This window comes from Saprolegnia parasitica (assembly GCF_000151545.1).
Source record: "Saprolegnia parasitica CBS 223.65 unplaced genomic scaffold supercont2.79, whole genome shotgun sequence".
NCBI classification, from domain to species: Eukaryota; Oomycota; class Saprolegniomycetes; order Saprolegniales; family Saprolegniaceae; genus Saprolegnia; species Saprolegnia parasitica.
Genome location: NW_012156473.1, coordinates 141,434 through 156,689, shown reverse-complemented (window position 1 = coordinate 156,689; position 15,256 = coordinate 141,434). Strand labels below are relative to the sequence as shown.

General features: G+C 57.1%; 6 protein-coding genes across 6 annotated transcripts; 4 read left to right on the top strand and 2 right to left on the bottom strand.

Annotated features, from left to right (window-relative positions):
- Positions 1 to 506: 506 nt before the first annotated feature.
- On the top strand, positions 507 to 3,227 carry SPRG_11725 (hypothetical protein; the record flags this gene model as incomplete). The annotated part of the gene is made up of 7 exons (XM_012351399.1): positions 507 to 1,178; positions 1,253 to 1,990; positions 2,041 to 2,283; positions 2,336 to 2,424; positions 2,477 to 2,571; positions 2,624 to 2,691; positions 2,742 to 3,227. The coding sequence occupies 7 exons, from the start codon at positions 507 to 509 to the stop codon at positions 3,177 to 3,179; spliced, it is 2,343 nt and encodes a 780-aa protein (XP_012206789.1). The 3' UTR covers positions 3,180 to 3,227.
- Positions 3,228 to 4,527: 1,300 nt separating this feature from the next.
- On the bottom strand, positions 4,528 to 5,480 carry SPRG_11724 (hypothetical protein; the record flags this gene model as incomplete). The annotated part of the gene is made up of 2 exons (XM_012351398.1): positions 4,646 to 5,480; positions 4,528 to 4,599 (listed from the first exon to the last, which is right to left on the bottom strand). Exons 1-2 carry the CDS (start codon positions 5,453 to 5,455, stop codon positions 4,528 to 4,530), a joined length of 882 nt encoding a protein of 293 aa, XP_012206788.1. The 5' UTR covers positions 5,456 to 5,480.
- Positions 5,481 to 7,264: 1,784 nt separating this feature from the next.
- Positions 7,265 to 9,012, top strand: SPRG_11723 (hypothetical protein; the record flags this gene model as incomplete). The annotated part of the gene is made up of 11 exons (XM_012351397.1): positions 7,265 to 7,298; positions 7,347 to 7,459; positions 7,509 to 7,626; positions 7,678 to 7,758; positions 7,815 to 8,059; positions 8,104 to 8,139; positions 8,190 to 8,522; positions 8,558 to 8,643; positions 8,696 to 8,756; positions 8,804 to 8,920; positions 8,971 to 9,012. 11 exons carry the CDS (start codon positions 7,265 to 7,267, stop codon positions 9,010 to 9,012), a joined length of 1,266 nt encoding a protein of 421 aa, XP_012206787.1.
- A 62-nt stretch (positions 9,013 to 9,074) lies between these two features.
- Positions 9,075 to 10,781, top strand: SPRG_11722 (hypothetical protein). Its single transcript, XM_012351396.1, has 8 exons — positions 9,075 to 9,174; positions 9,225 to 9,337; positions 9,382 to 9,499; positions 9,546 to 9,626; positions 9,675 to 9,919; positions 9,964 to 10,454; positions 10,502 to 10,679; positions 10,723 to 10,781. Exons 1-8 carry the CDS (start codon positions 9,141 to 9,143, stop codon positions 10,768 to 10,770), a joined length of 1,308 nt encoding a protein of 435 aa, XP_012206786.1. The 5' UTR covers positions 9,075 to 9,140; the 3' UTR covers positions 10,771 to 10,781.
- Positions 10,782 to 11,117: 336 nt separating this feature from the next.
- Positions 11,118 to 12,824, top strand: SPRG_11721 (DNA primase). Its single transcript, XM_012351395.1, has 8 exons — positions 11,118 to 11,433; positions 11,492 to 11,672; positions 11,724 to 11,919; positions 11,970 to 12,088; positions 12,132 to 12,250; positions 12,303 to 12,543; positions 12,594 to 12,704; positions 12,755 to 12,824. The coding sequence occupies exons 1-8, from the start codon at positions 11,161 to 11,163 to the stop codon at positions 12,781 to 12,783; spliced, it is 1,269 nt and encodes a 422-aa protein (XP_012206785.1). The 5' UTR covers positions 11,118 to 11,160; the 3' UTR covers positions 12,784 to 12,824.
- Positions 12,825 to 12,875: 51 nt separating this feature from the next.
- On the bottom strand, positions 12,876 to 14,570 carry SPRG_11720 (hypothetical protein; the record flags this gene model as incomplete). The annotated part of the gene is made up of 10 exons (XM_012351394.1): positions 12,876 to 12,935; positions 12,988 to 13,245; positions 13,294 to 13,398; positions 13,438 to 13,582; positions 13,618 to 13,689; positions 13,731 to 13,888; positions 13,940 to 14,031; positions 14,080 to 14,329; positions 14,377 to 14,455; positions 14,503 to 14,570. The coding sequence occupies 10 exons, from the start codon at positions 14,568 to 14,570 to the stop codon at positions 12,876 to 12,878; spliced, it is 1,287 nt and encodes a 428-aa protein (XP_012206784.1).
- Positions 14,571 to 15,256: the final 686 nt, after the last annotated feature.

The window sequence follows — 15,256 nt, the reverse complement described above, 5'->3', positions numbered from 1 at the left end:
GCGTCGTGGTCTCCAACCAGCAGTGCTTCATGGACCTCAGGTCGCTGGAGCTGACGTAGCAGGCGTGATAGAGCCAAGATCTATAGACGATGTAAGGACCCTTTTGATGAAAGGGCCATTTTGATGGAGCTAGCGAGCAAACAATCGATGATGCTCTCAAGGTGGGCAACAGTCTCAGCCACACCAACAACTAACCGCCAGCTCCAACCGCAAGCTCGCTCCAACCGCCAAGCTAGCTCCAACCGCCAAGCGCAAGAGCTTTTGCCAGCCGACTTTGTAAAGAGGCAGCGCAAGGCTCACGCTTCCGTCGGGCGAAGAGACGTCGACCGGCTAAAGCTCGCTACGTGCTAAATGAAAGTTGAGCATGAGGCTGGCGATCTTGACAAAAATTTGGTTTTGGCGACAGACCTCTGAGACTCGATACAATATGATGGATGCGTTGTGAGAGGGATCGAAAAATAGCGGGAGAATTGCGGTGGCCAGAGTCCCAGATTGCCCGAGGTATCATGGACATCCGCAGCTTCTTCGCGCCAAAGGCCGGCAGCGCGCCCAAGCCCGACGCGGCCAAGTCCCCCGGCCCGACCAAGGCTTCGCCCAAGAAGGCCATGCCCAAGAAGGAGCCTGCGCCGACGCGCGCGAGGAAGGCCAAGGCCGACGCCGAGCCCGCCCCGCCGGCCAAGTCGTCGCGCAAGGTCATCGAGCTCGACTTGGACTCGGACGCCGAGGAAGTCCAGCCCATCAAGAAGGCCAAGGTCGTCGAGCCCATTACTGAGAAGAAGGACGCGCCGGCGAAGAAGGAAGCGAAGAAGGCCGCGCCGGCGACGAAGGAGATGGCCAAGCAAGCCGCAGCCAAGGAAGAGGCACTGGACTTGCCAAAAGGTAGAGTACGCGTGCCCGACGGCAAGCCCGGTTGCTTGGAAGGGCTCACGTTTGCCTTCTCGGGCGTGCTCTCGAGTTTGCCGCGCGACGAGGCCGAGATGGTGGTCAAGCGCTACGGCGGGTCGGTGGCGTCGTCCGTGACGCGCAACGTCAAGTACCTCGTCGCCGGCGAGCTCCTTGAGTCGGGCGACTCGGTCTCCGTGAGCTCCAAGTTCAAGGACGCAGTCGCCAAGTCGATCAAGATTCTCAACCAAAATGACTTTTTCAACTTGATCTCGGAGCGCGCCGAGCGCATGACCGTGAAGCCAGCTCCGGCCCATGGAAAAGGCAAGCAAAAGGCGGGGTCGTCGATGACATGCTCTGGCCCGACAAGCACAAGCCCAAGTCGATGGCCGACATCATCGGCAACGGCGAGCTCGCCAAGCGCCTCATCCAATGGCTCCGGGACTTTGACGCGGTCCATGTCAAGGGCACGAAGAAGGTGCCTTACAACCCCAAGATGACCGAGAACATGGGCGCGAAGACTGTGCTTCTCTCGGGCCCGCCTGGCATTGGCAAGACGACGCTCGCCGCCTTGGCGGCTGCCGAAGTCGGCATGGACATCCTCGAGCTCAACGCGAGTGATGCGCGCTCCAAGAAGACGCTGCAGTCGGGCCTCGCCGATATCGTGGGGACGCAGGCGCTCTCGTTTGGCGGCTCGGCCACCAAGATGGGGCTCAAGAAGCGGCTCATCGTGATGGACGAGGTCGACGGCATGAGCTCGGGCGACCGGGGCGGCATGGCGGAGCTCATTGCGATCATCAAGAAGAGCAAGGCGCCGATCGTGTGCATCTGCAACGACCGGCAGTCGCCAAAGGTCCGGTCGCTCGCCAACCACGCGCTCGACCTTAAATTCCGTCGGCCGACAAAGACACAGATCGCGACGCGGCTCCTCGCGATCGGCGCAGCGCAAGGCATGCGCATCGAACGCAACGCGCTGGAAGAAGCGGCCGAGCGCTTTGGCAACGACATTCGACAATTGCTCAATTGGATGCAAATGTGGAACCGGTCCAAGACCGTCATGACGTACGATGACGTCATGACGCACTTTTACCAGTCGGAAAAGGACGAGGTATTGCTGCCTTCTGGAGACAATGTTTGATGCATGGCATCGTACATTAGGTGCTGCGGCTCAACCCGTTTAGCGCCACGCAAATCATCTTCAAGAGCGGCGCGTCGTTCGAGGCCCGCAACGAAGCGTATTTCGTCGACTACGACCTCATGCCGCTCATGGTCCAAGAAAACTACATGCAAAGCATCCAGAGCAAGCGCACGTCGTCGGACGAGAAGCTCGATGACATTACTCTGGCAGCCGATATGATTGCCGAGAGCGACCTCGTCAGCGTCTACATTCGCAAGGAGCAGGTCCTTTATTTTTGTTTATTTTTGATGGAATATTGCTTACAAGGACGTGTAGCGCTGGGACCTCTTGACCAAGCAAGCCGCGCTCAACGTCGGCGCGTGTACGTATGCCGAAGGCTTTGTGGGCCGCCCCGAGTTCTCCCGGTACGTACGCGTGGCCTCGTCGATGCAGGTGCAAGCACAAAGGAACACCTAGATGGATGGGCAAGAACTCGTCGACCAACAAGGCCAAGCGACTCCTCAGCGAGCTCTCGATCCGCATGCGCAGCCATGCGTCCGGCGCCCGGAACGGTACATTTTCGTTTTGATGCGCTCGAGACGATCATCAACCCTTGCGTTATAGCCATTCGGATGGACTACATTCCGTTCATGAAGGAGATTCTCTTGACGCGACTCCTCGCCGGCGACGAGGTACGACCGATTGGTAGCAATATATCAGAGAGGAACTGGCCGGGTTGTAGAGCATGGACGAGGTCATCGATATGCTCGATGCGTGCGAGATCAGCAAGGATGATTTGACCGAGTCCATGGAGCACTTCAAGTTCCCGGGCGTCGTGCGGCACTCGTACGCCGAGCTCGATACAAAGGCCAAGAGTGCGTTCACGCGCAAGTACAACAAGGGTGTGCACAAGTCGCAGGCGCTTGTCGAAGCGAACCTCGCGGCCAACCCGGCAAAGAAGAAGACGTCCAAAAAGGTCGCGGCAGACGACGACGGTCTCGGCGACGACGACGGTCTCATGGCCGACGACGGTGACAATGACGACGACGACGACGATGTGTCGCAGTTTCAAAAGAAAGCGCCCGCCAAAGCCGCGGGCAAGGCGCCTGCGAAGCGCAAGGGCAAGGAGCCCGCAGGGTCGGCGCCCAAGCGCGCGCGGGCACCGGCCAAGAAGAAGTAAACACAAGATATACAGTGCTGTAAGAAGAAACGTAGTACGAGAACAAAGTTGATACGTCCTTGTCCACAGCGACGTCCATGAGCCCACACTGGCACCATGCAGGCACCATGCAGGCATCGACGTGTCAGAATATCTAGCACTCAAAAGACGTGGTGTACTCGACGTCATTCCAAGCCATTGATCGCGATCGAGCTCAAGGGGACAACGCTTCGAGTCGCTGCCATTTATCCCAAGCACTACGCAAGCCCATCAGACTACAGAACCATGTTGTCCGAGTACATTCTTGTGGTATACAGTATCAACTTCACCATGCTTCGTGTCCTTGCAGAAAACCATTCTTTACATTCCAGCTAGTCTAGTGCCGCAGGTCACCCGATACTTTTGACGTGCCGAAGAAGCTGTGGGCCAGCAGCACCGTTGGGCTGCTGCGGCGGTCAAAAAGATCGTCCGGCTCCGTCTTTTCAGCCAATCCAAGCCCGCCGATTATAGATCGACCAATCAGCTGCAGCCATCCAGTACCTTGATGGGCGAAGACAACTCTTCATTGTTCTTGACGGCCATCACCGCGTCACCGCGCTCCGCGAGCTTCATGCGTCGTCCACCACAATTGAACTCGCGACGGCCAGCGACGGCAGCTACTTGGTGCCGGTGGTCGTGTACGAGACAGAGAGAGCGGCCGCCAATAGCAAACGCGTACAAAATAGCACACCGCAGAAAGCACTGGGCAGCCACACCTTGCTGCATTCGACGTCCAAGCCAATCGTCGGTCGACATCTTTGGTAGCATCTCGGCGTGGTCCCCAATCGTTTCGGACCTGCTATTGCTCGTGGGGCATTAAATATGAATGGTGGCATTGAGACTCCGTCAGAAAACTTCAAGCACATGAAGATGCGCCTCGGCCTGTTGTTGCTGCTCGGTGCCGTTCGCGTCCTTCGCGTTCTCGAGGTCGGGCAGATGGCGAGCTTCAAGACCACCGTACTAGTGTACTGGTGGGTCGCTCGCCGTGGAAATGCGAACCAAGGTGGCTCCGATCTTGTCGACAGCGTTGGCATCGAGTTGCTAGAGGACTCGACGCAAGCAGTGACTTAGCACCAGTACTCATCCACTTCTCGGCCAATGGTCCGTGGTCGCCATCGCTCGGCGACGTCGACTGGACGCTGGTGGATGCGGAGAGGTTTGAAAAGGTCTCTTCCCTTGCGCTAGAGCCTCTGCTTGCGCTAGGCGATACTATTCCGACACATGCAGACTAGGCTGAAACACGCACGACTCCATTTTATTAATTAACGACGGCGTGGCCCCCGCTACCAGACGTCTCCGAATGCGGACTATCTGCAGCTGCAAACGATGTCTACGTGGCAGACTCGAACCGGTACTTGTCTTCTTCAACGTAGTACTCGTCAAACCCCACATCGGCTTTGATCTAGAATGCAGCTTCGGAGACCATAATCACCACTGAAATATAATACCTGGTTGAAGGTCGGCAGTGACTCGACGGGTGTGTGGCCGTGCGTGCGCAAGTGCGCGAGCGCGCTGTTCATGGCCTGGATGCTTGCGCCGAGGATCGTGAGCGGGTACGCGACGAGGTGAAAGCCCATGGTTTTGAGCTCGGCCGCCGGTAGAATCGGCGTCACTCCGTGCTCCAGCATGTTGGCCATGCGCCAGCCCGGCACTTCGCGGCAGATGCGCTGCATTTCATCGACGCTTTGCGGCGCCTCGAGAAACGTGACGTCAGCGCCAAGCCGATGAAACTCGATGCAGCGCGCAATGGCTTCGTCCAGCGAGTGCGTACCGCGCGCGTCCGTGCGCGCGACGAGCACAATGTCCCGGCCGCTCTCGCGACGCGCGTCGACCGCCGCTCGAATGCGCATGAAGGCCTCGTCGCGCGAGACGACCTGCTTGCCTTTGGTGTGGCCGCAACGCTTGGGCATGACTTGGTCTTCGAGCATGATGCCGGCCATGCCCGCCTGGATGTAGCCTCGGACCGTGCGCTTGACGTTGATCGCGTTGCCGTAGCCCGTGTCGGCGTCGCCGATGCACGGAATGCTCGTGAGCGAGGCGCAGATGCGGCGTGCGGAGGCGACCATCTCCTCGTACGAGATGAGCTGCGTGTCGGGAAACCCGTGGACGGCCGAGACGCCAAAGCCGGTCATGAAGGTGCACTCAAAGCCCGCGCGCTCGACAAGGCGCGCTGAGAGACCGTCGTAGCAGCATGGAAGCACCACGGGCGTGTCCTCGCGGCTAAGCAAGCGCCGAAGCTCGGTTGCGTCTGCAGGCATGCGTTCTTCGTCAGCGAGAAAGACACAATTCGAGCCAATGAAACGCAAGGAAACCGAGCGATTCGCGATCTTCCGGCAGGGATTGCGCAATCACTTTTGGCAACTTCAACGTGGTCGTGGCGGCCAGCACACCGTTGCAGTAGACGTGTGGACAGGGTCCGAATGGCGGTGGGCAACCATACCAGTTTGCATTGTCGGTTCAAAGATTCGGAGCTAAGAGGTTGGCCAAGTTGTCCATGCGTCATGGCGTCGTAGACTTGCAGCGATGCCACAACCAATTCATGTTGGCGCGTAGACCGCTCTCGGACGGATACTTGGTCTTGGCAAGCGCCGTATTGGACGCGATGTTCGACGCATAGCTCCAATCTTATCGTAAAACTAAACTCGTCTGCACGCAATATCGCAACATTCTTCCATCAGTCCTGTTCGCTGCCTCCTACGCACGACAGAGCTACCACGGTTCCAGAAAATCTTGCGCGCCGTTTGACGAGCGAGGCGGAGGTCTCGATCGATGGTGTATTTCAACGATGATATTTGTCGTTTCACCGAAATCATGGCTTTCTTGGCGACATCGTCGTCGGCTCCGTGGAGTGCGACGCGGTTCACGATCCAGCGGGTATTTGAACGCCACGCGCACTTGTCACGGCTGGATGGCGCTGCACGCGGCTATGCACCGGCGCATCCAGCGCTGGATCCCACGCGGCGTTGACTCGATCGCTCGTCTTTTGGCGGATTGCCCCAGCCAGGCCGCAAGACCGAGACCGAGTTTGACACGAACGTCGGACAGGGCGGCAGAATAAAATACGTCGCAAAGCTGGACGCTATCTTCACCGTCACAGCGATGACCGACGCGATGCCAATGGCCGAGAGCGTGACGACGACGCGTAGCACGCCAATACCCCGTGCATGTTTCTCGACCAACAACTCCGTCAAGGTCCCAACTATTTTTGAAGACCTTTATTGTCTACTCGTGCGTTTTTGTGGGCGATATGTCATGATCTGCACCGCAAGGCTTGTCACTGGGTGTCGACATCACGTGGAGCACTCGCAGCTTTGGTGAGCACGAGATCTAAGTGCAGGACGGCCCTGCGACATGCTCGCGGACTGCTTTGCCAGAAGCCCTCGAACTTGGTTATAGAAGGATGCGAGTTTCACCAACAATCACATTATCTTTCTAACGAGACAAAAACGACGTGTCTCATAACCTACTATTATTAATAGATTCCTCGGCAAAAAAATGACACACGTGAACCTGAGACTGAAGCATCAATCTTGGTGCGCATCCCTTGGATCCGGCTTGTGCCCATGTATCGTTTTGATTGGTCCGTTTGCATTCCAATCGAACATAAGCCACCAATCATATGCTTTATATGGTCATATACCCAAGGATATACCCAAGGATATGCTCATGCGATTCCTTTTATCGCTGTGTCTGGTAGCCCTACCCACAACGCAGTGCGAGCACAAAGCGTACTACTCTATTCTTTACAAACGACCCCTCTATAAGCACCTTATCGCCCAGCGATTTCGTTGCAAGAGTGACAAACAGAGCCGTCATGTCATCTTGTCTATCATGACTTCGCCGATATCTCCTCCATATCCTCCCTGGTCTTTTCGCACTGAAATAAGTTCGCTCTTAAGAAGTATTGACGGCCTCCAACGCGTCGAATGTTCACTGCCGACTTCAGTGGCGAGGAACGCAATCGAAAACCTCTCATAATGCATACTACCTGTATAAATAAATACAATGCATTGAAGCTGAGATGACGCCATTTCTAGTTTGCAGTTGGTCGTCGCAGTCGGTGCTCGATGGGCAAACCCCGCGTCTCGTACTTCTACCACCGTCCGTCTCGAAGATGCCAAGTACACACCTTACGCTCTCTATTTGTAGCGGAGGAAGGCAACTTTTACTATGGCCCGGGCCACCCCATGAAGCCCCACCGGCTCAAGCTCGCCCACCACCTCGTGCTCAACTACGATCTCTTCCGCAAGATGGAAGTGTTTGTATGTGTCTTTTCTTTTCTTCTGCACGATTCACTTTTTTCCGATGTAGCAACCGCACTGGGCATCACCGGAAGAAATCAAGGCCTTCCACGCCGCCGACTATGTCGATTTTCTGCAGAAAGTGAGCCCGTCGACTGAAAAGTCGATGCAGACCCAAGTCGACAAATGTACGCTGGAGATGAATATCTTCTTGCCTCGGATGCTACCTCTCCGTATAGACAACATGGGCGAGTTCTCCGACTGCCCGGTCTTTGATGGCGTCTTCAACTTTAGTCAAATCTCGGCCGGCGGCTCGTTGGGTACCTTCATCCCCTTCGCCTTGGATCATGCGACAGATACATCGTTCGGTGCGTAGACGCGGCGTACCGCCTCAACCAAGGACTGAGCGACATTTGCATCAACTGGGCCGGTGGGCTGCACCATGCCAAGAAGGCCGAAGCGTCCGGCTTTTGCTACGTCAACGACATCGTACTCGGTATCCTCGAGCTCCTCAAGTACCACGCCCGCGTGCTCTACATTGACATTGACGTCCATCACGGCGACGGCGTCGAAGAAGCGTTTTACGTCACAGACCGCGTCATGACGGCGTCGTTCCACAAGGTTTTTTGCGGTTTATCGTCGTATGGACTTAATTTTTCTTCTAGTATGGCGACTTCTTCCCTGGCACTGGCCACGTCAAGGTACAGTAGACATGAATGCCATGTCGTGGGAGCACAAGGAGATGCGCTAGGATGTCGGCGCCAAAGACGGCAAGTACCACGCTGTCAACGTCACGCTCAAGAGCGGCATCGACGACGAGACGTACATGTCCATCTTCAAGCCCGTGATCGAGAAGATCATGGAGACCTTCCGACCGGGTGCGGTCGTGCTGCAGTGCGGCGCCGACTCGCTGACCGGCGACCGACTGGGCAGCTTCAACCTGACGGTCAAGGGTCACGGCGAGTGCGTCCGGTTCGTCAAGAGCTTTGGGTTGCCCATGATGGTCGTGGGTGGCGGCGGCTACACCGTGCGCAACGTCAGCCGAGCGTGGGCGTACGAGACCTCGGTTGTCCTCGAAGAGCAAGTGAGCAACGACATTCCTTTCAACGAGTACTTGAGTACTACGCGCCGTCGTTCAAGCTCCATTTGGACCCGAACCCGGAGCTTGAAAACTGCAATCGCCGCACGTATCTCGAAGACATCAAGTAGGCCATCATGCGACGAAGACGGGCGGCGCTCATGCGATGGCGGTGCTAGGATCAAGGTGTTTGAGCACCTGCGCATGCTCAAGGGCGCGCCGAGCGTACAAATGCAAGCGGTACAATCGCTGCATGTCATGCCATAGCGCGTGCGATCGTCGTGTAGGTACCACCCGACTACATGGCCCGCGAAGCCGACGAGGACGCGACGGACCCCGAGACGCGCGCCGACCACGACCCGACGCGGCGCGCCCACAGCGCCGAGTTCTACGCCAACGACAAGGTAGCTGCGCATGCTTCGCCCATCGCGCGCGCTCATGGCGCTCGTCCTAGGACACGCATGGCGCCGACGACGTCGACATGGTTGTCGACTAGCTTCTGTTGTCTATCCCAACTGAATGCGAAGAACCTCCCGGATTCAATTTTTCGACATGCGGTCTCGCAGGTTTTCCTCGAACCGATTGGTTTTAGCGGTGCAGACAGAGCTGGTCGCAAGCAACAGCATGGGCAAGTCCCGCGTCTCGTACTTCTACCACCGTAGGTGCTCCATGCTCACCGAGCGCTCGCCTCATGCTGCCTTCATGTAGCCGAAGAGGGCAACTTCTACTATGGTCCAGGCCATCCCATGAAGCCGCATCGGCTCAAGCTGGCCCACCATCTCGTGCTCAACTACGACCTCTTCCGCAAGATGGAAGTGTTTGTACGTGCGTGTAGCCTGTCCGTCATGGCTCATGGCCAAAGTAGGAGCCGCATTGGGCCTCGCCGGAAGAGGTCAAGGCCTTCCATACCACCGACTACATCGACTTTCTCAAGAAGATCAGCCCGGCCAACGAGAAGCAGTACCAATCCGACGTCAACAAGTGTACGAAGATAACGGCGCGTGCATGCATCTCATACCATCGATCTAGTCAACGTCGGCGAGTTCACCGACTGCCCGGTCTTTGATGGCATTTTCAACTTTTGCCAGATCTACTCGGGCGGCTCGCTTGGTACATCGTCGTCTTCCATCCTGCATATCGCATCCATGGCCTCATTAGATGCGGCGTACCGCCTCAACCAAGGGCTCAGCGACGTGTGCATCAACTGGGCCGGTGGGCTGCACCATGCGAAAAAGTCGGAGGCGTCCGGCTTCTGCTACGTGAACGACATCGTACTCGGCATCCTCGAGCTCCTCAAGTACCACCCGCGCGTGCTCTACATTGACATTGACGTCCATCACGGCGACGGCGTCGAAGAGGCTTTCTATGTCACGGACCGCGTCATGACCGTGTCCTTCCACAAGGTACACCCGCACCCAGCGCCTGTCTGCTCATGCTACGATGATAGTATGGCGACTTCTTCCCTGGCACGGGCGACATCAAGGACGTTGGTGCCAAGGCTGGCAAGTACTACGCGGTGAACGTACCGCTAAAGTCAGGCATTGACGACGAGTCGTACCTCTCGATCTTCAAGCCCGTGATCGAAAAGGTCATGGAGTCGTTTCGACCGGGTGCGGTCGTGCTGCAGTGCGGCGCCGACTCGCTCACCGGCGACCGACTTGGCTGCTTCAATCTAACCGTCAAGGGCCACGGCGAGTGCGTCCGGTTCGTCAAAAGCTTCGGCCTGCCCACGCTCGTGCTTGGCGGTGGCGGCTACACGATCCGCAACGTCAGCCGGGCGTGGGCGTACGAGACCTCGGTCGTCCTCGAAGAGCAAGTGAGCAACGACATTCCGTTCAACGAGTACTTTGAGTACTATGCGCCGTCGTTCAAGCTCCATTTGGACCCGAACCCGGAGCTTGAAAACTGCAACTCACGGACGTATCTCGAAGACATCAAGTAAGTAGGCCGACGGATCGATACTCATGCTGATGATGATGATGTAGGGTCAAGATCTTTGAGCACTTGCGCATGCTCAATGGCGCGCCGAGCGTTCAGATGCAAGCCGTGCCGCCCGACTACATTGTTCGTGAGGAGGACGAAGACGCCGCCGATGCCGACGCGCGCACGGACCACGACAACACCAAGCGCGCCCACGAGGCTGAGTTTTATGCACACGACAAGGTGCGTCCGTCTCTCCTCACACTCGAGCTCACGCGGACTGTAGGATCAAAAAGGCAAGCAAGATGAGAATGTCGACATGACCATCGACTAGAAAGACCATCGACTAGAAAAAACGTCCTTTGAACCTTCTGCTCCACCCGCGCAGCTCGACCCGCTCACCCGCGCAGCTCCACCAGCATGGCTCCACCAGGGTCGCTCCGGTTGCATTCAACCTCTGAGGCGTTGAGAGCTACTTCCATACTACGCTTCAATGCGTCGATATAGTCGATACAAATACGGGTCGACTATCCTAGAGACGTGTACAACTTGTCCTCAGCTCGTTCGATCCGCAGCGTTGGCGCCAGCGCGGCTTCAAGGTTGATTAAGTACGATTATCTCAAGTCGTACTTGAGAGAACCTATACAAACAATTAATGGTAAATACGTACTTACGGTTTGCCGCGCATTGGTCGGTTCCATTTTGCACCGCAGCACTTGCCGCGATGGTCAACGAGTCGTTCTCGCCCGAGCTCCTCGGCCTCTACTACGACCGGCTCTTCCCGTACGAGCTCATGACCAAGTGGCTCGGGTACGACTGCAGCATGGACAAAGGCGGCCCCGGCACGGAGCTCCTCGCCCGGCGCGAGTTCTCGTTCACGCTCGAGAACGACGTGTACATCCGCTACAAGGCCTTCCGCGATGCCGACGAGTTCAAGACCGAGATGAAGAAGCTCATGCCGTTCAAGATCGACATTGGCGCCGTCTTTACCGTCTCGGTACGTCGTCGTCTCTGCTACATGGGCCATCGACGGCTAAGCAACATCATGTTCGCAGCCAGCGGACAAGGGCAAGGTCGACGCGGCCAAGTTTGTGCCGGAGGAGCGCGAGCTCGTCTTTGATGTCGATTTGACCGACTACGATGACATTCGTACGTGCTGCCAGGACGCCAAGATCTGCGCGCGCTGCTGGCGCTTCATGGTCGCCGCGGTCAAGGTGCTCGACACCGCCCTCCGCGGTACCACACGCATCATCCTTTGCCGCATCATCATGCGCACAATGATCATAGAGGACTTTGGCTTTCAGCACCTCATGTGGGTCTACTCGGGTCGGCGTGGTATCCATTGCTGGGTCTCGGACTACACGGCGCGCATGCTCACGAACGATGCGCGGTCGGCCGTTGTCCAGTACCTCACGACCGTCGAGGGCAACGAAAACACAAAGCGCAAGGTCGTGCTCCGCGATCCGCTGCACCCATCGCTCGAGTACGCTCCTCATTTCCATTTTTCCATGCGTTTTCTATGGCATGGCGAAGGCGGGCGTACACGATTCTCGAGCCGCTCTTCCACGACATCATCTTGAGCGACGACGGTCAAGGCATTCTGAGCAGCCCCGAGCACTGGAAGAAGCTTTTGGAAATGGTGCCGGACGAAGGTAGCCCCGGCATGGGAACAACTGCACGACCACATGTCGCTAGACATTCGCGCGACGTTCCACAACAAGTGGCTCAAGACCACGACGACCGAGTCGCCAGCGACCAAGTGGGCGAATCTCAAGGCCGCGATCCACGACGCTCTGCATAGCAAAAAACGCAAGGTATCGTCGATCTATCAACGTATCAACTTTGCATTCTTGGACATGGGTGTAGCAAATGGGCGACGACAAGCGCCGGCTCCTGTGCACGTGCATTCCCGAGATTGTGTTTGCGTACCTCTACCCGCGCCTCGATGCCAACGTCTCGAAACAACGCAACCACTTGCTCAAGAGCCCGTTCGCCGTGCACCCCAAGACCGGCCGCGTCTGCGTGCCCATCGACCCGCGCAAGATCGACATCTTTGACCCGGACACGGTGCCGACGCTGGCCGACCTCGAGCGCCAGCTCAACGGCGGTACGACCTCTCGCCTCTCGTCGATCGAATCTGAGGCTATGGTTGCGCAGAGGCGACCGAGCACGTCAAGCCGTTCACGGACTATATCAAGTTGTTTGACGCCAAGTTCATCCACCCGATCCAGCTCGCGCTCATCAAGCAAAAGAAAGTTCTCGCCGAGAGTACGTCGTTCGTATTCGATCAGATATCCCCTCTCACGGCATGTGCTTAGCGCAAGCGGCCGCGACCGGCGACTGGTAGAGGGGTTGCATCTCGAATACTATCGCCCGTTTATATGCACGTCTACGTATGCGTATGGCAGCATGCTATTCGTGCTACTAAGTTAGTCCGATCTACTCGAACGACTGGCCTTGGCGCATGGCCTTGAAGCGCGAGACGCGCTTGGGCGCTGCCTATACGCCACGTCAGGAGATCGCATCGCATCGTCGCGGTGGCTTCGCGTACCATAGGGGTCGTCTCCGGTGCGGCGACGGCTGCCGGCACCGTACCACGCTCGAGCACTCGCCCGGAAAAGACGCTCGAGTTGTTGGACACGCGAAGGTTCTCGGCATCTTCCTTGGCTTTGGCCTTGGCGCGCATCGTCGCGGCTTGGGCCGCACTCGACTTGTCGGTCGGCTTGAGCGCCAGCGCCTTCTCGAACGCCGCCGCCGCTTCGTCAAATCGCCCGAGCTCGCCGAGCGCCTGTCCCCGCCGAAAGTGACCCTACGAGACAGCGTGCTTCACGCAGTGTTGTTGGCTTTCTCATCGCACCTTGGGCCACGACGCATCGATCGAGACGGCCTTGGTCGCGTCTTCCAGCGCCACGTCAAACTTGCGCAGATGAAAGTACGCGGCCGATCGGTTCCCGAGCAGTGTCTACATGGACTGAGATGCATCGATACCGAAGACGCGTACGTGCGACGACGGCTGGAGGGCGAGGGCCTTGGAGTAATACTCCATCGCCGACTGGTAGTTGGTCGTTGGTCGAGGCGAACGCTGCGTTGCCTTGCTGCTTGAAGCCCTCGGCTTTGGTGACGTTGGGGTCGACAAAGAAGGAGTCCTGCGCTTCATCTATCCACGCGTTGATCCATCCACTGGATACTTGATGTTGGAGAGATACCGGTTTCGTGCTTCTCGAGCTCTTCCATGCGCTGCATGGCCTCGTCCCTACGCCGAGCCGTGAGTCGAATCGAGACAACGACGCCCACCAGTTCCACGCGTCGGCCGCTTGGGCCTTGGCAACTTCTTCGTTCTCAATCTCAAAGTACTCTTCAAAGTCTTCGTTTGTGGCGTCCGTTGCTTGCAACAGCGCATCGCTCTCTTCCTCCGACTGCTTGATCTCTTGAATGTTTTCTTCCTCGTAAATCTACATTGGCATGGCGCTCGGTACGATGCAACATGGCACGTTGAGGAATACCTTCTTGAGCTTCAAGACGTGGTCGACGTCGTGGAGCTTGTCGTGAAGCGACGCAAGCCACTCCTTTTGCGCGTCGATCTGCCCGGTAATGTCTACGTCGGTATGAACATCACGCTGGACGAAGATGCGCTTCTTCGTACTCTTTTGGCGCCGCGCAATCATGTCCTGCGTCTCAATCGCCGTCTTCTTGGCGTAGTGGTCGCCGCCGAGGTGCGCGATGATTTCGTTCGAGTGGATGATGGAGCCAGGAATGAACGCCTGCTTCCCAAGCGGCACCATGATCTCGTGCTCGAGCTTCTTGGGCAGGTCGTCGAGGACGGACGCGAGCGCATCGTACTCTTTGAGGTCCTTCTCAAGGGCGTGGATGCGCTCCGACGCCTCGCGCATGTCCTAGCGCCGCCATGAGCTAATGCTGTGCCATGGCCTCGCGATTGTACCTCGCGCAGCTGATGGGGCTTGTGCGACAGCCGCGGCTTGGCCGGCGCGCCCGTCGTCGCCGTTGTCGTCTTGGCCGACCTACGCCATATGCTTCTTAGGGCGCCGATGCAGCATGCGCGTCGTACGTCGAGGTCTCGGCCTCGTCCTCTTCGAGCTCCCGGAGGATCTTGTCCCACTTGCCGTAGTTTGACATCGTCTTGCAAATGCACCAGTCACGCGCGGCGGTATTAGTTTCGGCATGTGTGGTGGCACATGCCACGCAATACATGCTTACAATCGGCACAGGCTGCCGATTTCGGGTATAGTTCGAGACCACATGCCACATTGAAGTTGGGCAGGTTGAAGTGCTCCATGAACCACATCGACAGGGCGTGTTAGCGCTACAATAGGCGCCACGCGTGGCCTGGGCAGCAGCAATGAATGGAACAACCTACACAAATCCTGCGCGATGCAGTCGAGGCAGGTGTAGATAGAGCTGCTTTAGGTGGTGGCAAGAATCAAAGCGATCCAATGCAATTTGCGAATTTATTTCGGAACCTCTATCATCGTATAGCCGAGGTACAAAATTGTATAAGGTTTGAAGATATCGGCGAGGTGGCAGAAATCTCTCTATTAGAGAGATTTCGCAAGTCATTTCCCGTTTCCGTCTGCGATTTTATCCTGTCATAAATTATTAGAAATGGGAAGTCTCTGAAAACTAATCGTGAAATTCGCCCAAATCGATCGAAAACGCGGACCGAAGGCTCCCGTCTTCGTTCAACAGGTTAAAGTACGTCAAACCGTGACCGAGGCTTTAACCTTGTTTAACCTGTCGGCATTTCGCGCCCACGTCATTTTCATTTTGGCGCGATGACTGACAACCGGCCGCTCTCGTCGGAC